Source organism: Chionomys nivalis, chromosome 2, assembly GCF_950005125.1.
Source record: "Chionomys nivalis chromosome 2, mChiNiv1.1, whole genome shotgun sequence".
Lineage (NCBI taxonomy): Eukaryota > Metazoa > Chordata > Mammalia > Rodentia > Cricetidae > Chionomys > Chionomys nivalis.
Window position 1 is genome coordinate 48,924,773 of NC_080087.1, and position 24,764 is coordinate 48,949,536.

Below are 24,764 nucleotides of genomic sequence, written 5' to 3' on the forward strand. Positions count from 1 at the left end.
ATCTGAACCCAGGTCCTCATGATTGTGCAGCAGGCACTTTGTCCACTGACTCATCACCCCAGCTTGGATACACACACACACACACACACACGCACACACACACACACACGCATACACGCATATACATTAGTACCATATGCATCACACTGGAAACATTTTACACTTGACCACAGCCAAAAGGCTTGGCAGACATCATCTGAAAGCATTTTAAATGTGCTATTGTATTGGAAGCATTCCTTCAAGTCTGCTGGCATATGATGAATGGTGGGAATGTCTGGATGCAGAAGTAAGTTTGCTTCATTAATAATTATTCTGCAAGATTTGGAACTTTGTTTGGTTCTAGCTTATAGTTAATTTTGAGAAATGCATTTTAATAAGATACTTCAAAATTTATTTGCAGTATAATAGGAGGAGTGGGCTGCTTGCCATCCCGGCCACCCGGCTATCTTACACCTGAAATAATCACACAGAAACTGTATTCATTTAAACACTGCCTGGCCCATAAGCTCTAACTTCTTATTGGCTAATTCTTACATCTAAATTTAATTTATTTCTATTAATCTTTGTATCACCATGTGACTGTGGCTTACTGGTAAGATTCTAACCAGCGTCCGTCTCAGGCAGGAGATCCATGCCGTCTGCCACTCTGCCTTTCTTCCCAGCATTCAGTTCTGTCTACTCCGCCTACCTAGGTTCTGTCCTATCAACTAGGCCAAGGCAGTTTCTTTATTCATTATCCAATGAAAGCAACACACAAACAAGGAACTCTTACATCATTTGTAGTATTGAGAAATATAGTAAGATGGGGCTGGAGTGATAGCTCAACAGTTAAGAGCATTGCCTGCTTTTCCAAAGGTCCTGAGTTCAATTCCCGGCAACCACATGATGGCTCACAACCATCTGTAATGATGTCTGGTGCCCTCTTCTGGCCTGCAGGAATACACGCAGACAGAATATTGTATACATAATAAATAAATAAATATTAAAAAAAGAAATATAGTAAGCTTTACGATTAAAAGTGTATAAATTGTATAGGTTTTATATGAAATTTTACCACAATTTAATTTAAAAAAATTGTTGTGGCAGTATTTTATAATCAAATGTTGTTATTCTCTCTCAACAGTGTTCACACACATATGTGCACCTAAAACATATCAATATTTTTTAAGGGAGAAAACCCCCAATAATTTACTTGGTAAATTGTCTATTTTCTTTACAGTCTGGTATAAAAGCTTGAAAAATCACCAAGCTTCCAAGGAAGGGCTGTCAGTTCTCAACGAAGACGACAAAGAGTTGGCGGAGCTGCGAGGTCTGGCAGCTGGAGTGGGACTGGCCAATGCCTGCTATGCAGTACAGTATGTGACTCATGCCATCTTCTTGGATCGCATAGGTTGAGTGTGGACCCAGTATCAAGGGTGTCCACACATCTCACATTTCCCAGGGTTCTTTGGGCATCACTGCCAGTAACATTTGCTTCTAATCTTATATGTGGCTTGAGACAAATGGTGACGTATGTTGTAGACAGACAGCTCTTTCCCACCTGCCAGTTCCTGAATAACCACTCTGAAGCTTAATATTAATTACAAACTATTTGGCCTATTAGCTCACACTTACTATGTTAACTAGCTTTTACATGCTAAATTAACCCATTTCTATTAATCTGTTTTTACCACGATGGTCGAGGCTTATTACCTCACATCTTGCTTCTCCAGAGGCTGCTGGCGTCTGCCTGACAGCCTTCTTTCTTCCTGCATCTCTGTTTGGATTTCCCACCTAGCTGTATTCTGCCCTGCTATAGGCCAAAGCAGCTTCTTTATTAACCAATGGAAAGAAAACATATTCACAGCACACAGAGGGGCATCCCACATCATCTGTGGTTACCCTTAAGAGAAATACAAACACATTGCCTTCTATTGCTTAATCATGTGATTAAAAAACCAACTTAAGGAGAAATGTAAAAAATAAAAGGAGAAATGTATCACTTTGAAAAGACTAAATGACCGAGAAGGGAGAATGTCCTAAAAGCCCTGCATGTATCTTCCTATTCTATTATGGAAGCTGTATGATGAGTGCCTATAGTGTCTCTGCAAGAAAATGAGCTCTAAACTTTCATTATTATTAAGGAAATTAAGTATTTCTTTGCACAAGATACTATGCCATGCTCTTTGTAAAAAGAATCCTATGTTCATAGGCCTTGCTTGCTGAAATCTAAAAAACAGGATTTAAAATAGATGCATAATACAGAAAGGAAGCAAACCAGCTCTTCAGAAGAGAGTTTTTTTTGTTTTTTTTGTTTTTTTTTTTTAAATACACTGTGCATCTGATAATTAAGATTCTTGCTGAAGCTGGAGAAATGGCTTAGGTTCAATTCCCAGCACCCACATGGCAGTTTACAACTGTCTGTAACTCCAGTTCCAGGTGATCTAACACCCTCACTCACACACAGAGAGACAAACACGCAGGCAAAACACCAATCAATGCACATAAAATAAAAATAAATGAATCATCCTTTAAAAATATTCTTGCAAACAGAAAAAATAAAACTCAAAGTGTACTTAATGTAGATTAAGTAGCAATGCCATAATATCCCAAGGTGAGGACTGGCCTTTGGGAGGCGACATGGGCGCAGAGGAGCTGGCCTTTTGGTCAGAGTCAGTCTTCTTTGTCATGGATGAGGGAGGTAAGATAGGCGAAGGGACAGCTCCAGGGACCAGCTGATTCTGGTGCTATTTTCTTCATCTGCAATAGTATTTACACGGATCTGCAACCCAGAGAATTTCATAACTCCTCATTTTGATCGAAGCAGCTGCAGCAGAAGCTTCGGAGAAGCTCTCACTTTCATTTTCACATAGAAACCATGGTTTTTAGAAGGAAAATGGCAGACTTCGTGTAAAAACTGATAGAATAGGAAGGTTATAGGAACAAAAAATTCCTCATTACTCTGTTAGAATGTATAGTGCTGCCAAGTGCTGAGATTGCTCGATTTCTTTCAAATACAAATGTATACACCTTAGGGAGCATACGAGGTCCTTAGGGAGAACAGACATATTGTTATTTTACAGTACTCTTCCAACCCAAGAAGAGATTGAAAATCTTCCTGCCTTCCCTCGGGAGAAGCTGAGCCTGCGTCTTTTGTTGGGGAGCGGAGCTTTTGGAGAGGTGTATGAAGGCACAGCCGTGGACATCCTAGGAGTGGGAAGTGGCGAAATCAAAGTGGCCGTGAAGGTAATGTGCATCTCGGCGCTCTGCCAGGCAGATGGCTGCACAGATATCCAGAGCTAGTGGTGGGAGAGAGGCTTTCCAGTTCAGTAACACGATGTGCTGCATGTCTCAAAGCAGAATCTCAGTCTGTTTACTAATAAAGAAACGATAAGAGTTTAAAGCGATGAATATGCTAATATCCTGGGTTTGACCATTATCCAATGGATATATAACCAAAAACATCACGTTGCATAGCAAAATTATGTACAAATAGTACGTCAACTACACATAAGATAAATTTGGGGCTGGTGAGTTGGCTCAGTGCTTAAGAATGCTTGTTGTTCGTGAAAAGGACCTGGGTTTGGCTCCCAGCACCTACATGGTGGTTCACAAGCATATATATTCGTAACTCCACTACCAAGGGATCCCAAAAAAGTCTTCTGACCTCTAATGGCAACAGGCATACATATCACACACACACACACACACACACACATATGCAGGCAAAAACACTCACAAAAAATAAAATAAATAAGCATTTTAAAAGTAAGTTAAATTTTAAGAACGGTAGAATGTGGGGGTCTGTTATTAGCTACAAAAGCCACCCACTATTTTCCTCATTTCTAACAGAATTTTAAAGACTATATCCAGAGCTTATGTGACTATTAAAGCTATTAATTAGGCAAGACCTAACAGAGTTTTATTTCCCATTGAAAGTACTCTAAGAGGAGGTTTGAGATAATAGCTCAATTTGCAGAGTCCTTGTCTAGTACTTCAAAAGCCTTGGACTTGATCCCAGCACTGCAGCAAACAAGGTGTGATGTGCGTGTCTGTATTCCCAACACTGCAGGAAGAAGGAGAATCATGTTCAAGGTCATGCTTGACTTTACACAGAGTCAGAGGCCAGTCTGAGCTGCAAGAGATACTGTCTCAAAACAACAATAACAATATACTTTACACGAACTAGAATTGTACAGTAAATTCCTCAGGAACCAGATTAGCACTTAGCATGCATTCTTAAACTTACTGCTCATGTGCTTTCTGCTTTAACTCTTGAATTCTGCCCCTGCAGCTCACACAGCTTTAGTAACCTCTAAACAAACAAGGACTTCCACTAAACTTTACTTACAAACATTGACATCTGAATTTTCTATGTCATGAAATTCTACTCTCTACCAATATTCCCACCATTTAGGAGGATGGAGGCTGACTTCAGACTCTATGCTGTATAGACATAGGTGACAGAACACAGAGACTCATATAGACTCAGGTGACAGAACACAGAGACTCATATAGACATAGGTGATAGGATATAGAGACTCATATAGACACGGGTGACAGAACACAGAGAGAGACTCATATAGACACAGGTGACAGAATATAGAGCCTTTATAGACATAGAAGACAGACTACATCTGCCTACGAGCTATGGTTGCATTGTATATTTGATGCATTCTAAAGAAATACAACATATGATCTTACATTCTGGTAACATTTCTCTCTGATGGAAGACTGAGCAATCTCATATAATTAAATAATATCTTGGTCACTACTTTATGGAGACTTTTGCTCTAAGAATGGCCAATCTATGTTGCTAAAATTCTTTCCATTTCCAAATGATAGACTTGAAAAGTCCTGTAAGTTTCTCTAATCTGGGCCCACTAAACACGTATTTATTTATTTTCTCACATGCTGAGATGACTGCTGGCCTGGGTGTACTTGTGCCAGCTGAGAGTTGCCATTTCTGAAATCCTTTCTACTTTATTCTAGCTTGCTACCTCATAATGCCAATGTGAGTGCCAAGAATTAGGAAGGCATCACTCAGACCAGGGAGATGAGGTAGAATGGTCTACATACATGGCTTAGGAAGGGGAAAATTTCCTAAAAGTATCTCCATCTCACCCGTTTTTCTCTTATGTCTTGTTAGCTGGTGCTAAAACATGAGACTCACGGCAGAGAGCCTGGAGAGTTTTAGACTAGCTTTTCATGATTAATTTACATTTACTGACTAGTAAAGAGCAACAATCCTCCAAAAAATGAACCAGAGGGTGATTGCAAGTAAAGTGGGAAAGTTGAGAAGAAAATCTGAAAAGATGCTGACCCACTGAATGTCCAAATTAGTGTGTCTTTAAAGTTTTCTATATCTGGAAGGAGGGGTAAACCTTTAAGAGTGTTGGCCGCTTTTCTTGGATATCCAGTTTAGATTCCGAGAACTCATATGCCTCTCACATCCATCTAGAACTCTTGGCCCAGGGGATCTGATACTCTCTTATGGCTGCCACAGGCACTGCACACACGTGATGTACCAACATACATACGGGCAAAGAGCCATACACACAAAATAAATAAACAATAAATTAATTGAAAACACACACAAAAAACATTTTATGTTTTATGGGACTTTAAATATTTGTTCCTCAATCTTTTATCTAGCGGACTGAGAAATTCTTGATTGAATGGAAGCAGTTACAGAAGTTTTAGAGACCACACACAGCACCAACAGGGGATTTACAGATTATACGCAATGCTATATCTGTGATTTAGTTCCTGATATCAGAGCGGCTAATGCAACAAAACAGACAAAACAACAAAGAAGACAAAACAATCAACAGAACGTTGTCTCCACTACTCATTGGGCTCCCAGTATCTGATTTCTGGCTTGCCTCTGTTTCTCGCAGACCTTGAAGAAGGGTTCAACAGACCAGGAGAAGATCGAGTTCTTGAAGGAGGCGCATCTGATGAGGTACTGATGTAGTTCATGCAGTAAATTTCTCTTACTAGTGTGGATACAAAGCTTTCCTTTCCTGTGTTGGATTTTTAACACCCAATGACCAGATCATTCTGAAAATCAACTTGAACAAAGACTTTAAAAGGAAATAAATCTTTAGTAATTAAGTATTTTCTAGAAGCCAGTCTTCAGAGCCTGGGTAGGTAGTTCCCAGGCAAAAGATCCTCCCATCTCTTATCTTTAATTAGGGCTGTGTTCTGCACGCAAATTCTGAGATTCTTTTGCTTTTTAAAATGTACCTATTCTTACTGAGGGATAATGGGTCAAGTAGACCCAGGAGGAATGTTCCTTTATGAGTTCTGGTGTTAGCAAGAATATCTCCTGCCCAGAAAACTTGTCGGGAAGGTTTCAGCCTGCAGCAGTCATGAGAAGTGCTCAAGGACATCTTAAGGAGAAGCGGGAGGCAGAGACTCCTAGGAAGTCAAGCTGGGTCCTCTAACTAGGCTGGAGCTTTCTCACTCTAGGGTCTTCACAAACCAGTGAGGCCCAAGCATGAAGATCTGGGTTGTGTCCCTAAGAGGGAAAGGATACTTGTCATAACTGCGATGACACAGACATGCTTCCAAACATCTTTTGAAGAAGACTATTAGCCAAAATTGCTTTCTTTCCTAATCATAAAACCCCCATAATGAGAAAGAAACATTATTTCTTCTAAAACTTCTAGTCTTCACAGATGCTCTGGCCGCTAGAGGTTGCCACGGTCCCTCTTTAAGACAAGCATACAGAAGGGGAGTCAGGCAAGGGAAGCTCTCCCTTGTTAGAGGGAGTTTGCGAGGGCTTCGAAAGGACTCTTTGGGTGAACTGCTTGGGACTGTTGTAAGGATCATGTCATCCAGTTTGTGTCTTTTCAACTCTCAGCAAATTTAATCACCCCAACATTCTGAAGCAGCTGGGAGTCTGTCTGCTGAGTGAGCCCCAGTACATCATTCTGGAATTGATGGAAGGAGGAGACCTTCTAAGCTATCTGCGGAAAGCCCGGGGGACGACGGTAGGTGGTGACCTGTGCCACAGTGACTTCCTTCCTTCCTTCCTTCCTTCCTTCCTTCCTTCCTTCCTTCCTTCCTTCCTTCCTTCCTTCCTTCCTTCCCTCCCTCCCTCCCTCCCTCCCTCCCTCCCTCCTTCCTTCCTTCCTCTCCCTCTCTTTCTAATTTTTTTAATTTAAAAGTTTTGTTTTCATTTTACATACCAACCACAGTTCTCCCTTCTTCCCTTCCTCCCGCTTCTCCCACCTCGATCTTCCTCCCACCCAACTCCCCATCTACTCTTCAGAAAGGATAAGGCCTCCCCATGAAGAATCTACAAAGTCTGTCATATCAAGTTAAGGCAGATTCAATCCTCTTTCCCCCGGTATTGAGGCTGAGCAAGGTACCCCACCATAGGGAACGGCTCTGAAAAGCTAGTTCACGCACTGGGGATAAATCCCGGTCCTATTGCCAATGCCCCCACAGACTGCCCAAGGCACAGAAGCACAGAACTATCACCCACATTCCGAGGGCCTAGTTCAGTCCTATGCAGGTCCCCAGCTGTCAGTCTAGAGTCAGTGAGCCCCCACTAACTCAGGTCAGCAGTCTCTAAAGCAGTGTGCTAGACTTTCCTGTTAGTTTTCTTCAAGTTTAGTGTGCAGTAGCTTTGGCTGGTGGGAGAAGCTCTGCAGGTGGTATGAAAAGAAAGTCCATCTTTTTCTTCATGTTGGATCAGGGTACTCGGAACCCTGAGCTAATAGTTGAGCCTGGCTTTAGTACTGAATGAGAAAACAGACCTCTTATAAACAAAAGCACATGCCCATGTGGTTTGGGGGGAAATAGAAACACATATCTCTCAATTTCATCTACTCTATCCATTCCAAATTTTATTCCAAATCTTGAACTATACTAAATTTTGCAGTTGGATGAATCTGCTGACCTTGAACTTGGTAGGTTGATCTATTCTTCAGGATGACAGAGCTATTTAGATTTTTAAAAATTTGTTCATTTTTCTCTTTTATTGAAAGTAGATTTTTTTTTGTCATATAAAATGTCCTGATTATGGTTTTCCCTCCTTATGTTCCTCCAAGTTCCTTCCCACCTTTCCTCCCATTCAAATCTACCCCCTTTCTGTCTCTCATTAGAAAACAAAGAGACTTCTAAGGGATAAAAATAAAATAAAATAACATAAAACAAAAACTGACAGGTCAGAATTGGACAAAACAAACAGGAGGAAAAAGAGTCCAAAGAGGCATAAGAACCAGATACAGATGCAGCGGCCCACACATCAACACACTTTATATGCAAATGATCTGTAGAGTAAAAGAGAGGAAAAACATATAAATTAAAATAAAGTGCTGAGATGACATTTTAAGAAGAGAAGGGACCTCCAAAGATGCTGTTGACCTTGTTTCTGTTGGCCATCTACTGCTGGGCATGAGCCTAGAGCAGTTTGTCTCTCCAGTGAGGCTCCCTTGAAGAAGAGTAAACTTTTATGTTTGAACGGTTATCAGTTGGAGATAGCATCTCCGTTAGGGATGGGGGCAGATGTCTACTTTCCTTTTCAACTCTAGGACCTCCATCTGGTGCAGACTCTTGCAGGTCCACTGACTGCAGTCTCGGTCTCCGTGAGTTCATATGTGCATCCACCTGTTGATTTAGAGGCCTTGCTTTCTTGGTACCCTCCTTTGGCATCACAAACATTTTGGCTGAAACAAAACTTTTGGCTTCATGCATCCTTGTTCATTCCATCTACTCAGTGTCTCGTTTGCTCCCCTCACCCAGATACCCTTAAAACCCCTGCTCTATAGTTCAGCCTTCCCAATGTGGTTCCAGTTCATCCATCCTTCCGTTCCCAGTGCCTGGCACAGGGCGGATCCTGGAAATACTCTGGCATGTTGGGCAGAACCAGGAAGTGATCAGCCTTGCAGGATCCTGCTTTATACCTCCGATGAGAAGGCGAGAGACAAAGCACTCATAGATTTAAAACACTTTTTTCCCTAATTGAACTAAGTAGTGTGGGACTAAACAAAGCCTACAGCAAGGTGAGTAGTGTGAGAACCAGGAGGCTGTGTACTATCTCACACGCACCTCAAAGTCTTTACGTGTTTTGGTATTTATCTGGTGTCTCAAATACTCTACTGAGGCACACTGACTTCATCTTGAAGGGAAATCTATTCACCTCCTAAAGTAGAAGAAACTTTAACATGGACTTCCTCACATCCCTGCCCCACTGTTTCCACATCGCACACAGGAGAGCTTGCCACACTCTCCAGTGGGGACCACATTTCCCTTCTTACTAGCATCCAGATTTTCATTTGCATGACTTCTTATCCTGATGTGCAGCTGAGTCAGCCAAGTCTTGTGACTGCAGCATTTATTTTATTATTTTCCGATCTTGGACTATTCAAAAGCACTGTCTTTTTCTATTTATTCTCTGACAGAATTGTGCCCCTCCTAGAGAGGCATCTGAGCACTTATTTCTTGGACCCTTCCTCCCAGGAACCCATGCAGGTGCTTGTTCCAAGCTAGCCAAACGTTTGCCAATCTCAGGCTTTCTTCCTGTTCATCTTGGTGTCTCCCTTCCCTCTTGCCCATACTGAGCTCTTTACCACCCATCACGTGACCACTCTTTTCTGACTTAGGAAAGCATGCACTTGGGGTAAAGGTTTGCTTTTTTGTGTCTTTAACTTTTTGGGACATTTTTCTTTCTGCATTTATTATCCACTGATCTCTTTTTTGCCCCATATTTGTTTTTAATTGTTTCATTTTATTTTTGAGATTATAATATAATCATAAAATTTTTCCCTTCCCATTTCTCTACATAAAAATTTTCATATCTCTCTTCCTTCTCTCTTTCAAATTCATGGTCTCTTTTTTCATTGTTGTTGCATACATATACATAATTTATGTATATGTATATATTCCTAAACACATAAGTATAATGTGCTCAGTTTGTGTGATGTGACTTTTATGTTTTTCAGGGTCTCCTGAGAGCTGTGGTTAGAGGGGTATGTCACAGTGATCAGCTGTAATGCCGATTTTCAGGGGTCCTGCAATTCTCCCCCCTCCCCTTTTCTTTCTGACTGAGCAGAATGTCTTCCAGGGCCTTATCTTACTCTCAACATGGAAGACAAGACACTGTTTGGTGCTTTGTCCCACATGACGATACTACCGTCACTCTGTCATTTGTGCTGATTTCCTCGTGACCGGTCACCTCCACACACGAGTATTCAAAGGCATCATGCTAGAAGCAGTGGCACTGAATCGAGCGTTTTCTAAGTTTGTCTTTGCTGTTTTTTTTTTTTTTTTTTAAAGTTTTGGTAGCCTAGGATCTTATTAAGGTAGAAAATCACAAACAAATCATATCAAAGTAAATGTGCTGCTTGCCCAATGCAGTTGCGTTTGCTAGGTTTTCATTGGGTAGCAATGGTAGAAGAGTGGCGAATGTGGCTTTTGCTCTAAAGGAACTTGTCACACGGCATTTTACTAGTAGACTGTAATTTCAATGTTCCTGCACGGAGGCCATTGTTATACATTGTATGTGTCTCTCTATGCCATCCGCATGAGAGAAACAGAAGGGATCATTTAGAGTGGTTTAGAGAATACATTGCTGGAACATAGAGCAAGGAGAGCAGTTTTCAGTTTGGGAGAACTGGGGCGATTCCCTGGACAACTCTGTGTGTTTGGGACAAAACCAAGGCAGGCAATGTAACAGTAACAACTATCTTTTTCTTTTCTTCCCTTATTTTTTCCATTTATTTTACATACCAACCGCAGTTTGCCTTCCCTCCTCTCTTTCTGTTCCCTCCTTCACCTCCCTTTTACTCCCTCCTCCCATCCACTCCTCCTCCATCTCTATTCAGAAAGGGACAGGTCTCCCCTGGGAGTCAACAAAGTATGTGTTGAGTTGAGGCAGGACCAAGCTCCTCCCCTAGCGTCAAGTTTGGGCAAGCCATCCCAGCTCGGGGAATAGGTTTCCAAAAAGTCAGCTCATGCACCAGGAGCAGATCCTGATCCCACTGTACCACAAACAGACCAAGATACACAACTGTCACTCACAGGCAGAGGGCGTAGGTAGGTCCCATGTAGGTGCTCTAGCTGTTGGTCCAGAGTCCATGAGCTTCCCATGAGCTCAGGTCAGCTGTCTCTGTGGGTTCCCTAGTCATGATCTTGACCTCCTCTCCCTGGCTTGTACAATCCCTCCTTTTTCCAGCTGGACTCTGGGTGCTTGACCCAGTGCATGGTTGTAGATGGCTGCATCTGCTTCCATCGGTTACTGGATGAAGGTTCTGTGATCACAATTAAGGTAGTCACCAATCTGATTACAGGAGAAGGCCAGTTCAGGCACCCTCTCCACTATTGCTAGGAGTCTTAACTGGGGTCATCCTGTGGATTCCCTGGCACCAGGTTTCTCCCAAACCCTAAAATGACCCCCTCTATCAAGATATCTCTTTCATTACTCTCTCTCTCCATCCCACCCCCAACTCAACTAACTCGATTTTTCAAGTTCTCATACCCCCATCTTCTCCTCTCCACGCCCACCCCCAGTTTGCTCAGGAAATCTCATCTATTTCCCCTTCCCAGGGAAATCCATGTGTCCCTCTTAGGGTCCTCCATGTTATCTAGCTTCTCTGGGACCGTGGGTTGTAGTCTGGTTATTCTTTGCTTTACATCTGATATCCACTGATGGAGGTGGGTCTTATATTAATCTGTTGCTTTCATTGGTTAATTAATAAAGAAACTGCCTAGGCCCATTTAATAGGCCAACCCTTAGGTGGGTAGAGTAAACAGAACAGAATGCTGGGAGAAAGAAGCCGAGTCAGTGAGTCGCCATGATTCTCTCACTCCAGACAGACGCAGGTTAAGATCTTTCCTGGTAAGCCAGCTCGTGGTGCTACACAAAATATTAAAAATGGGTTAGATCAATATGTAAGAGTTAGCCAATAAGAGGCTGAAACTAATGGGCTAGGCAGTGTTCAAAAGAATACAGTTTACGTATAATTATTTCGGGGCATAAGCTAGCCATGTGGGCGGCTGGGTGCCGGGGACGCAGCCCCGCCGCTCTTATTACAACAATCCACTTATGAGTGAGTACATTGCCTGTTTGTCTTTCTGGGTCTGGGTTACCTCACTCAGGATGATTTTTTTCTAGCTCCATCCATCTGCCTGCAAATTTCATGATGTCATTTTTTTTACAGCTTAGTAATATTCCACTGTGTAAATGTACCACATTTTCTTTATCTATTCTTTAGTTGAGGGACATCTAGGTTGTTTTCAGTTTCTGGCTATTATTAATAATGCTGCTATGAACATAGTTGAGCAAATGCCCTTGTGATATGATTAAGCATCCTTTGGATGTATGCTCACGATTGGTATAGGTGGGTCTTGAGGTAGATTGATTGAGTCCCAATTTCCTGAGAAACTGCCATACTGATTTCCAAAGTGACTGTACAAGTTGTGCTCCCACCAGCAGCAGAGGGGTGTTCCCCTTACTCTACAGCTTCTCCAACACAGGTTGTCATTAGCGTTTTTGATCTTAGCCATTCTGACAGGAATAAAATGGTATCTCAGAATCCTTTTGATCTAAATTTCCCTGATAGCTAAGGATGAACAACTAATTTTTCATTGAGTGATTAACACTTGCAGGGATAGACCTTGGTCAAGTTTTAATATGACAAGAGTTTAATCAAGGCACAACAAGTGGCAGGTATAGGAACATCTAAAGTTAAGGAGGCCAAATATGGGGTGGTGGGGTGTCCCAACTTTTACAATGGATAAGAGGCATGGTTGGGGATTCAGGCAGGCAGGTGGGCAGGCGTATTATGGATATCTTATCAGAAGACAACAGGGTGATAATCACCAGTATGACATTTAAGAGAATCATAAAGTGCTTACAAGTAAAGTGGGGTTTGTCTATACCGAAGCAGAGTTCTGTTCACACAGCAGCTAACTAGCCAGTCAGGATGCCTGCAGGATTCAGACCTAGGCCATGACATAGGTATCTGGTGGACCTGAGCCAGATTTGGAAGGGATATGATTAATTGCTCATTATATATAAGCAATGTTACACACCTTATTTTTGATCTTGAAAGGTCAGTCATACAATGTTCATTTTATATATAAGAAAATTGCCTACTTAAGCAAAGTCAAAGAATTAACAACAGAACTATATTTCAAATCTACAAATATAGTGATATATCACTATTTGTATTTGTATATTTTTCTTATGAGTTCTTATAATCCTAATAAAGATTACTTTAGAACAGCATGCCAGAGCCTGGTGAATCAAAGATAGGTAGTGTTGCCTGGGACCTTGGTGGTATTCTGTCTCAGAATATGAAGACGACCTCCACTTTTATGTCCTGAGCAAAGCAGCAGGACGGCACATGGCAGCACCTCTGCTTGAGTAACTGACAGGTTGTAAGGCTGTATGAGCTCGGGAGTCCTTTGAGATGCATGTGAAGGATGTGGACGATATCGAGAATAAGGGTCTATTCTAGTGAGGTAACAGCAGGGAAAAATTAGCCGAGGGTTAGAAAACACAGAGCAGATCTAAGGAAGGACAAATAGCTCAGAGAAACTGAAGTGCAGCTTCTGAGAGGAGAAGCAAAGGGGAAATGAATGGGCAGATAGAGAGCCTGCTGCAGCCTGAGGCTGCCATGAGGCTGTGCCCAGCCTCTGATAATGGGTTCTACAGGAAGTTAGGCACAACAAAGGAGCTAATGAAAAGACAAGAGGCTGGGCACATGGGGGAGTCTTTGAATACGTCAGATTAGGGATGATAAAGGCTGGGACCAAGGTAATTGCAGGGATATGGAAAGGCTCAATGTATGACTGCCGCCTCCAGGCAGGAACTTTGAATTTTCTCCATATGCTACTAATAAAAATTTTGACTGACTTTTTTCCCCTCACTAGAATTTCTTTCAAAAAGTATAAGCTCATCTATATTTCTGCTGGCTCTTTTTAGATGAAAAAAGTAATCTGGAAAGATAGTTTGCTAATAATTTACAGGGTGGGAGATCCTATATGGAACAGGCCCATTGTCCTGACTAACTTAATCAAAGTCATTGAACCAATCATTAATCTAGCTAGCATAGATTATTTTTAATAGACTATTGCTACCACTGTGTGATCAGATACCATTTATTCATTAAGTGCTTATTGTATGTTGACAATATTGTATGTCTGTCTTATTTTGAATCTTGAAAAGTCTGTCATAATATGCCCATTTCACATGCAAGAAAATTGCTTAATTAAGGAGCAACTTCACATAATTGATAGCAGAACTAAATTTCAAATTTATAAATACAGTTTGCTACCATGTTATATAGCTGTTTGTTTTCCTCTTGGGTTCTTACAACTGTAAAAAAAATTCCCTTAGAACGTCTTATACAAGAGTATACGTTCATATGGACATATATATTCATCATATGTGTATGTCTTTTCTGCCAAGTGGGAAAGTACTGATAATGTTTCCTTCATCTCTTCCAGTTTCATGGCCCTCTACTCACCTTGATTGACCTTGTAGAGGTGTGTGTGGATATTTCTAAAGGCTGTGTCTACTTGGAGCAAATGCACTTCATTCACAGGTACTATGATATTGTGGATACAAGGCTATTGGATGGTCCCATGACAATCGTGACTTTTGGGTAGCTCACTCTAGAGAGTTGAACAGTTTCATTCCTTCAAAGGACCAGCATTACTGTAAAAAGTCTCTGTATTAGTTACTTTTCTCATTGCCTACAAAATGCTCAACAAATGAAACTTAAAGAAGGCAGGAAGGGTTTATTTTGCTTATAGTTGGAGGAAACAATGCACCATGGTGGGGTTGCCATGGCAGCGTGAAAGTGAGGCAGCCAATCATGTTGTGTCTGTGCTCAGAAAGCAGAGGGAGGTGAACACTGGTGTTGAGCTGGGTTTCTCCTTTTTATTTAATGTGAGAACCTATCCCATAGCTGGGTTTCTCGCACTTCAGTAACCAAATATGGAAATTTCCTTACAGACACACTCAGAGATCTGTCTCTAAGTGATTCTTGGTTCTGTCCAATTGTCAATCAGCTTTAGTCATCAGACGTCTCCCTTCTTTTCAGACCTCCTGGTATTACTTGTGTGACCTCCAGAATGCTGTTTATCATTATCAAATGTAACTTCTACCATAGGGATCTGGCAGCTCGGAATTGCCTTGTATCTGTGAGAGACTACACCAGCCCTCGGGTAGTCAAGATTGGTGACTTTGGGCTAGCAAGGGAAATCTATAAAAACGATTATTACAGAAAGAGAGGGGAAGGCCTGCTTCCTGTTCGGTGGATGGCTCCAGAAAACTTGATGGATGGAATTTTCACTTCTCAGTCTGATGTATGGTGAGCTACCCAAACAACAGAAAAATGGGGGCAAAAGTGTCAAATATCAGCATGTATGATTCTGCTCTTTTATAAATTATTTTGTCTATTCTCCCCGCACCTTGGTGTGTATGATGTGCGTGCAGGGAGATTAGTGACTCCCCTGAGGCTGCTAGTCAAGGAGAACCATTATTTCTCTCAGGTTCCTTATATCTCTCTCTCAATAACTTCTTATCATTTATCTAAAAATTTTACCTGAAATAGATGTATTTATTTAAAGCATTTTGCTATACGCCAAAGGTGTGTCTGCTTGTGACTAGCAGAAATTGTACTTATCAGTAATGTTCAGGAAAGTGCCCTGGTACTGTCTACAGGGAATGCTTCATCTGTAGTTTATAGATAGACTTGAAGTCATGGATTAAGAAAAATGTAGACATTGGGTCTCTTGATATTTGAGTTTTGCTCTCTGTTCCTAACTTTTGATTACAGGTCCTAAAAGTCTATAGATTTTTTTCAGTGGGGAAAAAATCATATAGGAGAAGAAACTTTACCCTCAGCAATCCATTTTTATTCATGACTTTTTTTCTCTATGTTTGTCATCATTTTATCCTCTTCAGATTCAGGGCAGGGGGAAGAAATGGTGATAAGCTTTCTTGTTCACCCCCGCATGTGTCTGTATGTGCTTCGGTCTCTGTGTACATGCGTGCTTGTGCGTGTGCCGACATGTATGCCTGGGTCTTCCTGTGTGTGCCCCACACTAAGCCTGTCTACCATCTTTGAAATGTGGCTCATCCGCAGTGTCTTGTTCTACTTTTTCTTAATATCAACCTCCTTTTAAGTCTCTTATTTGCTTTTTATAAGGCTGGTAATGCCAATCACAAAGTAGGCCCTGTAGCCCCAGGAATCGTGATGTTGGAGAAGCTACTGTAAACCTGATGTTTGTAATAAATATAATTAAAGAGAACCCTTTAACATCCTAGGTCTTTTGGAATTCTGGTTTGGGAGATTTTAACTCTTGGTCATCAACCTTATCCAGCGCATTCCAACCTTGATGTTTTAAACTACGTGCAAGAAGGAGGGAGACTGGAGCCACCAAGAAATTGTCCTGACGATCTGTAAGTTAATTATGTTAGCATAAGCACCCCCAAAGCAGAAACACGTGCACACGCAGTCTTAGGGCTCACGGGCATGGCCTGTTAAAAGAAAACCTGGGATTTATATATTTGTACATCCCACATAAAATATAAACTAAGGCAGGGACTTAATTTACTTAATACAGCATGGCTTTGTTCTTATGCCTGCATGTCGTATTTTGGTTCAATAGAAAATTTTGGCGAGTATAATATCTTTGTAGTCATAGTAAATACAAATACATAAATATAAGATCTGTGTGTGTGTGTGTGTGTGCTTCATTTTACTTTGACAATGTTTATTTGGATACTATCTTAATCTGTGCCTTAAAATATTATATTAAACAGGAATAGATTAGTTAAAAGTTGGATTGTCTTTTTGATATAGCATATACTGACCGATGAGATTTAGTATTACTAAAATTATATTGATTTACTAATTTATTTGTTTATACACTTAATACAAAATTACTGAGTGACTTGGTTCAATTGATTATGCCTACTATTGAGTTTTAATAGTTACCTCCAACTGTGAGTGATTTGAGCTCAATTAAAGAAGAAAAAACATTCAGCTATGGTGAATACAAATTCACTTCCTGTGGACATTGTCAACAGAAATATCATCTTGAAACTTTGGCCAAGAAGTGTTTTACATAAAAGATGGTTAAAAAAAAACACAACAAATAACCAGCAAGTATAAATATTGCATACGCTGCCAAGCCAAACATCCATGTGTACAGATGTCTCTACATCAGGGCCACAGCTCTTGCGCATCTTGGAATGCACTCCGAATGAGACATTAGAGGCGGCAGTGAGATGGCCAGCCAGCATGTAATAAAGTGCTAAACTGTGTGGTCCAGACAAATGCAGAAGGAATTAGCAGTATGCGAATGCACACCACAGTTGCGCTGCCTTGACAGTGCCGTGTTATTTCCAGGACCATTTAGCCTTGAGCCAAAGAATGATTAGGAGTTGGGCACCTTGGTTGGATGTTGCACTGGTGAGTGTTTCTGCATTATTTCAATCTTCTGGCCAGAAGATATAAATTACCACACGTTTCTGATTCAGCCTTTAAACCTTTCAGGTGAATACACACGTGGTCACATTTGATAGTGGCACCTTCAAACCGATCCATGAGTCTTTTGTGGGGAGACAGGAAAATTCTTTAACTTAAAGAACTTATACAAAACGTTTTATTTAGTGCTTGAGGGAGGAACTAGGATGCCTAAATGTGAAATAAATGTTAACTCCACAGCTGAAAAACTGACCTCTCAAGCACTTATAAGTTCATTCTAGAATCTTAATAACACAAACATTTCTTTGTGCTCTTATATTTTTGGTTTTTTTTTTCTTTCCACCAGGGGTAAGCACCACGTGTCATCAGAATCACACAATAGTTTTGGATGGGCTTTAAGGGATAGATAGTTGAATTATACAGTCTTACTCTGTTCCTGTGTTTTGCTTTGGGATCATGGCGAGGAGAATAAACAGATGTACCATGAAACAGAAAGCATAAGCGTCTCAGGTTTTGCTCTCCTCAAAGATACTAGAAACTCAAGGAGGAAGGAAGCACTAGAATGTTCTTATGAGGAGTGGGGAAAGGATAACATTTTGTGTAGTTTTATCTTAAATTAACTTCTCAGTTGAATACATTATTGACCTTATTGTTTTCCTTTTTGTAGCTGAAAACAGATTTTCCATGTGATATACTCCGGTTAAGGTTCTCCCTCCCCTAACTTCTCCAAGATCATCCCCACCTCCTCGCCCACACAGATCCACATCTTTTCTTGGTTTCTCTCATAAGAAACAAACGGGCATCTAAAAACTGTAGTAATAAAATAAGACAAAAACAAAAACAAACAAAACCAAATAGGATGAAGCAAATGAACAGAAAAACAAAGATCCAGAGGAAAGCACAGATGCAAAGACACACACAAACCTTGGCAAAAAAGTCAGCAACCATAACATATTAGCAAAAGAAACAAGCACAACAAAATAACAGCAAAAAAATAAATACCCCCCTGCAACATCATCGAGTACCTACTTTTTATAAAAATATCCTTCTTTGAAACCGAGATTGTCCACTGATGGTTTTGAAGTTCATTTGAGCATCATAAAAAGGCGAGCAATACTTGTAGCTGCAGACTCTGCAGAGCCCTGCGTAGAGTTAACAGCCCCCATGGAAACGAGGTGTACCGGGAAGTGGAGCTCTCATGCCATTCAATCTGGCCATGGCCTTAAGTTGTCACGATAAAGATTAACTACTCTCCTTGGAGTCCACGGCAACTAAGTTTTATTTGAAGCGCTTCTCTGAGATCACAGGCCCAGCTTAGAGGCTGAGAGTCTGAGCTGAGCCACGTTGCACCTCCGCCCACCACCTAAATACTGCTTGCTTTCTGGGTTAGGGGAGCTCGGGATGCCCTGCTTTCCTCAGCTATTGTTGGAATGTGGCCTTCAGAGCATTCCTGGATTCTGTTCGAAGGCTCAGGTGTAAGGCGGGGGTGGGGGGGTGGGGTGGGGGGGTGAGAGGGTGGGGGGTCGGGGTGTGAGGGATGGGTTGGGGGGGGAGGGTGGGAAGCAAAGTCAACAGTGTTCTCTCTAGCTTTTACTGTGACCGACCACCACACCTGTGAAAAAACAGGATCAAAGGAGTTTTCTGCTGCCTGCACCCCCACCCCTGCGTTTCCCGCTCCCCCCGCCCCTCCCCGTGATGGACACATCACAGTGACAGCCTTACTGGAAAGACCCTCAAATGTAGGAGACACCAATGGCAGGCTGGGGAATCGTAACAAATCGTTTTGCTCTTAAAAATGTTCAGCTCAATTCTAAGTCTCTCTGGGATTGGACACAATGAAAAAAGGGATTTTTGAAGTTTGTGTGTTTGGTCTCTTATTTAAATACAGACACTTGGCCGCTTAAAAGTAAAAGATGCTGTGACATTTTCCTCTGTCGAACTTCAATGGCTTCGTGAATCCAAGGATTTTAATATGCATGAAGAGCAATACCGAACACAGCTAATGAGTCTCATGATATTTTAGAATAAAAGGGGGGAACCCCACCAAAACAAAGCCAAAGATGTAAAGAAGATCAAAGGGCCACATAGTGAGTGAAGGGATTTGAAGTCCAATTCTTAGCCAAATGAATTACACCAAGTATAGTGAATAGTTTTCTAGAATTAAAACAAGCGTCCCCACAAATTTAAATGAACCCGTGAAACAGAAGATGCATCTAGACTGGGGTATTCGAGGTGTGTAATGTACAGTCCTAAACACTGACGTGAGCGTTGGTAAGAAGCTACCCCTTGAGCCACTGCCGTAATTGTTAATTTACTTGAAAGACCTAAGTAAAGCTTTCTTGGGAGTATTAAATTCTTAAAAGCCTCTTCATTTCATCCCATTGCCAGTTTATTGCTCTGCGGGGCTCTAGTCTTTTAACTGTCTCAGCTTTATGTAGCCCCTCTCTGCTTCGTCGGCCGCTGTCTCTGCGTACTGCGACAAGCAGGCTTTGAACACTGTGCTTTGCCATCTAGAAGGTCAAGGGTGATTACTGAACTCAATGTGAGCTAAAGCCTTCCTAGATAAAAATATTAAGCCCATCTGAGTAAACAAATTATGCAGATAAAATACGAGGATGCATTTTTCGTGGAGAGCAGGTGTGTAAGTGATGTGCTAAGTGTCAGAGGGTGACCTCTCTGCCTGCCTTTGCCTCCTTCCCCTTCTTCTTTCTGCTCCTCCAAGCAGTATCATTTAAGTAGGTCACTGGTAAGTTAATACTTGGTTACTGAAATTGTATGTTTTGACATATTTTTGTTAGTATGAAGACAATTATCTCTATTTTCAGAAATGCTGTCTTGAAGAATTACTTTATTTTCTTATTTTAAACCTTAAGAAAACATCTAGATCAGTTATCCAGATTGTTTTATTTATTGCCTTAAGATCCACAATCTGATATCAATTATAATCTTATCTCTAATGAATGGTTCATTGGTGAAATCTGTCGGTCAGCTTTGTTCCTACAAAGCATAGTTTATTTAAAAAAAGGTTGTTGATTTCTCAGATATGATTTTAACATAATAAAAATAAAGTTACCTGCATTCTGTAAAAAGACTATATCCCTTGAAGGGATCAGAACAGTCCACAGAAAGTAGTCAGTGCTGTTTCTCACAATACTCTGGTATTCAATGGATCTGAGTTTCATGTTTGGAAGTGAAATAAATCCAAGTGGAGTTTTTATGATAATGAATTCGAGACTCATTATAGTCCCTAAAATAGTTACTTAAATACCTATGATGACTTCTGGGTAATTGTCACCTAGTAATTGAATATAATCTTGTTCTAGCTCCATTGACATCACCTTAGTCCAAACCATAATATCTCTTAGTCTTTAGTCTATGGCTTCCACTTACCTCCTGTACAATCCAATATCCATTTACCAGCAAGAATTATCCTTTTTGAATTTAGTGTGTGTACTCTAAGACCTCTGTAGTTCCCTGCTTGGTTTGTGTGACCCGAGTGATCCTGCTTCCCTTTCTGATGCCATTCCATTCGTTCCCCTCCATGACTGCACTTTAGCAATTCTGGCCTTCTTTCAGAATGTGCCAAGCTCTTTCCAAATTTAGGACTTTGCACATGCTTTCTCCCCTTCTAGTGCATCCCCTGACTTTGGTACACACCCTGCTCCAGTGACCAGTGTCTTCTTCACCTAATCCCTTCCTTTGTTCGTTCCTAATCTGCTGCATAGGTCTGCAAAGATAAAAAGCAGGTGGTTGATTACAGAAAGTGTCTTCTAGACATGGCAGGGAAGCTGTGCCCATGGACTCTTAACAAGATGGTTGCCTAAACAGGGCCTACATAATGCAACACCAGATGATTTGTGAACACGGACTGGAAAATTTCTAAGGTCCTACCACTAGATAAAGAGCTACAGACAATCAATGATGCTGAGAGAGGGAGAGTAATTTGTTTTTCCAGAGATGAGGTCTCCAGTCTCAAGTGATCAGCTCTAAACACATGTACATATGAGCAATGCTGAATGAACTCAGTAGCTGTGTGTGTGTGTGTGCGTATATGTGCATGCATGCACATGTGTAAGAATAATAATTATTTTTGAGACAGGGTCTCTATGTAGTCCTGGATGTCCTAGAACTCACAGAGATCTGCCTGCCTCTGTTTCCCAAGTGCTGGGATGCACTACACCTGTCTCAAAAATAATTTAAAAAGAAAAGATTATAAAATTGTTGAGAGGGAGTGGGCAGCATGGAAGGAATTGGGGAAAGGATGGAAATGGTGGATATATGATACTCATAAATGAAATTCTCAAAAAAATCAGAAAGTTTGTCACTTAGAAAACCAAAAATTGAAGTAATAGATCTAGCTAGAGTCCTTTGGTTCCTTATTAGTTGCAGTTGTAAACAGGGTGGATGAGGCCTGTCACTATGGATTGAATTCCAGATCGATCCTGCAGATTAGGAGGCTTCCTCATGGTGCCATTGCACAGTGATGTGTCTCTTCCTTTTCAGGCAGATGCAGGGATACTGATTGCAGTGGGAATAGCCCAGACCTAAGAAACTGTATTATTACAGAGAAATGTGACCATTACCTTAAAAGATGGTTTAAAATGGTGGATTGAAGCAGATCATATACCACACTGTCTTAAATGAAGTAATTGTCTCCTTTTAGGTGGGAACTGTGAAAAAGATCTAATTATAGACGATGTTTGGAGAGCTACCCTTTTCCTCCCTGTCATTTGAGTTGCAGCGTGATAAAATGTCACTCTTTTTCGTTGGCTATCCATGTCATCTATGAAGACAGGAGCCACACCGCTGAAACCCTAGCCCCTAATGTTCAGCGTGTAAAACAAGTGTCTAAAAGAATCTATGATGAGTCAATGGATGTATGCTGTTACAAGTGCGAAACACACTTTTCTTAGGCAGTCATTCAGAAAAAGGCAATTCAGTCAACCTTATTACGAATGTCTGGGGAACTGAGAGGGTCTGATTTAATCCTGGCAGTGTATAAGGAACAGCCCCGGACTCAAATATGGTTTCCACCTCTCATTCTGCCATTGGATGTCTCTGTTATGTCTATCTGTGAAGTTTTAAAAAGTAATCTCTGCTTCTTCAATCATTTTTAAAGGTGTTAGATGCTTGATTTGCTAAGTAGACATTTCCAATCATCCATTTACTCATCTCTCCACTTGAATTGGTCACAACTGAGATAATGCCAACTTTTCAAAAGAAATGGCCTGGGTATTGTAGGCACTGTTACAAACAATTCTTCACTCTGTTCATTTGCATTAAACATGGGGAAATGGAAAGAACTCGGGCTCTCTAACGTGTCCTTTCCTGGAATATTAATAACGACATCCTGACATCATGTCTTTTCCCATCTTTACCCACATGTCCAGGTGGAATTTAATGTCCCAGTGCTGGGCTCAAGAACCGGACCAAAGACCGACTTTCCATAACATTCAAGACCAGCTTCAGTTATTCAGAAATTTTTCCTTAAATAATACTTCTCGGTGTGGAGAAGACGCACATGCCAGTGGAGTCACCAATAAAGGCTTTGAAGGTAAACTTGATTCTTCAGAATTTTTCCCCAGTGTGACTGAACGAGATCACAATGGAATGCACACAGAAAGCACTTTAGGGTAGGTAAGAATAATATGCTGGCACTATCAGTACCGTTTGTTGTGAGCCTCTTTGAAACGCCTTGTATTGTATATCAAAATTTTAAAAAGATCATGCATATCTAAAGTAGCCAAAAAAGTGTGCGAGATAGGCTGTTTCCCTTCAGCCTGTTCATGGCCTCCCTGCATACTAGGCTGTCTCCCTCCAGTCCGTTCATGGTCTCCCTGAATGCTAGGCTGTCTCCCTCCAGTCTGTTCATGGCCTCCCTGCATGCTAGGTTGTTTCCCTGCAGTCTGTTCATGGCCTCCCTGCATGCTAACTGTCTCCTTCCAGTCCATTCATGGTCTCGCTGAATGCTAGGCTGTCTCCCTCCAGTCTGTTCATGGCCTCCCTGATGCTAGGCTGTTTCCCTCCAGTCTGTTCATGGCCTCCCTACCTTTCATCAGTTGTATTCCAAGTTCAGAGTTTACTTTAGATAATTAGAGACTCTCTGTTTATGGCACATTATCATCATTGGCCTCTGCAGGGCTTCTCCGTTATTTCGTTTATTTGTTTAGTCCGTTTGTCTCCATATTCCTCTCTGGCTCTTCTTCCTCTCCCCCCTGCCAATTACTAAGCATTCTAATTACTTTCATGGATATCTTTCAATTTTGTATGTCTTGCTGAAATATGTAGTTTCGTATGCAGGAATATGAGGGACTGGCATAACACGTTGGTGGGCATGGATAGAAGACAGAAAAGGAAGAAGAAAACCCCAAAGGAGTGTTGTCATAGAAACCCAAGGAACAGTGAGTAGCCAGTGAAGGAAGGAGTGGGTGAATGTTACAGAAATAGCCAGCCTTGTCTACAAGAGCTAGTTCCAGGACAGGAACCAAAAGCTACAGAGAAACCCTGTCTTGAAAAAAAAAAATAGAAATCCAAACTCTAGAAATGACAGATACATCTTGCTGCCTGGACCCAAAGTTCCTCTGTACCGTCGGAGCATCAATCTTAAGCCTATAGGCCCATAGTATCCAGCAGACTCTTCCATGAAGCAGGAAAATTCAGAGACAGTTCAGTAACTTTCTGCTGTGTCCTGCAGAATGTCTCACAGACTCTTTTATGAATCAGGAACCCCGAAAGACCATCTCACCTTTAGGCAAGTTCAGCAGTCCTCTCTCTGGGATCCACCTGCCTCTGCCTCCCGAGTGCTGGGATTAAAGGCGTGCGCAACCACCGCCCGGCTGAGTTTGGATTTCTTATTTGCTTAGGTAATATTACATCCTTCTGGAGTCTTTGATGGAGTTGAAGAATGGATAGTTATAGTTTTCCTTAGTTATGATAAAGGATAAAATAAATACAAATATTGTAACTGTAATTCTTGCTTGATAACTGTTTTGTTATATGTAATCTTACTATGTTAAAGTGAAAGCCTTTCTTCTTTGTTTAAACAGAAAAGGGGGAAATGATGGGGGAGAGTCATCTGTTTTGTGTTAATTTCATTGGTTAAATAAAGAGACTGCCTTGGCCCTTTAATAGGACAGAAAATTAGGTAGGCGGAGTAAACAGAACAGAATACTGGAAGAAAGAAGCCGAGTCAGGCAGTCGCCATGATTCTCCCGCTGGACACAGACGCAGGTTAAGATCCTCCCTGGTAAGCCACCAGCTCGTGGTGCTACACAGATTATTAGAAATGGGTTAATCAAGATGTGAGAATTAGCCAATAAGAGGCTA

The 24,764-nt window shown here is 41.2% G+C and overlaps 1 protein-coding gene across 1 annotated transcript in view; it reads left to right on the forward strand.

The window, feature by feature from the left end:
- The window catches only part of Ros1 (ROS proto-oncogene 1, receptor tyrosine kinase), a 133,976-nt gene that overhangs the window by 103,988 nt on the left and 5,224 nt on the right, over positions 1-24,764 (forward strand). Inside the window, exons 36-43 of the mRNA XM_057761983.1 lie at positions 1,220-1,355; positions 3,063-3,225; positions 5,880-5,944; positions 6,848-6,977; positions 14,446-14,543; positions 15,114-15,314; positions 16,274-16,408; positions 22,829-22,992. Of these exons, the coding sequence (XP_057617966.1) occupies positions 1,220-1,355; positions 3,063-3,225; positions 5,880-5,944; positions 6,848-6,977; positions 14,446-14,543; positions 15,114-15,314; positions 16,274-16,408; positions 22,829-22,992 (1,092 nt within the window). The remainder of the gene's footprint in view (positions 1-1,219; positions 1,356-3,062; positions 3,226-5,879; positions 5,945-6,847; positions 6,978-14,445; positions 14,544-15,113; positions 15,315-16,273; positions 16,409-22,828; positions 22,993-24,764) is intronic.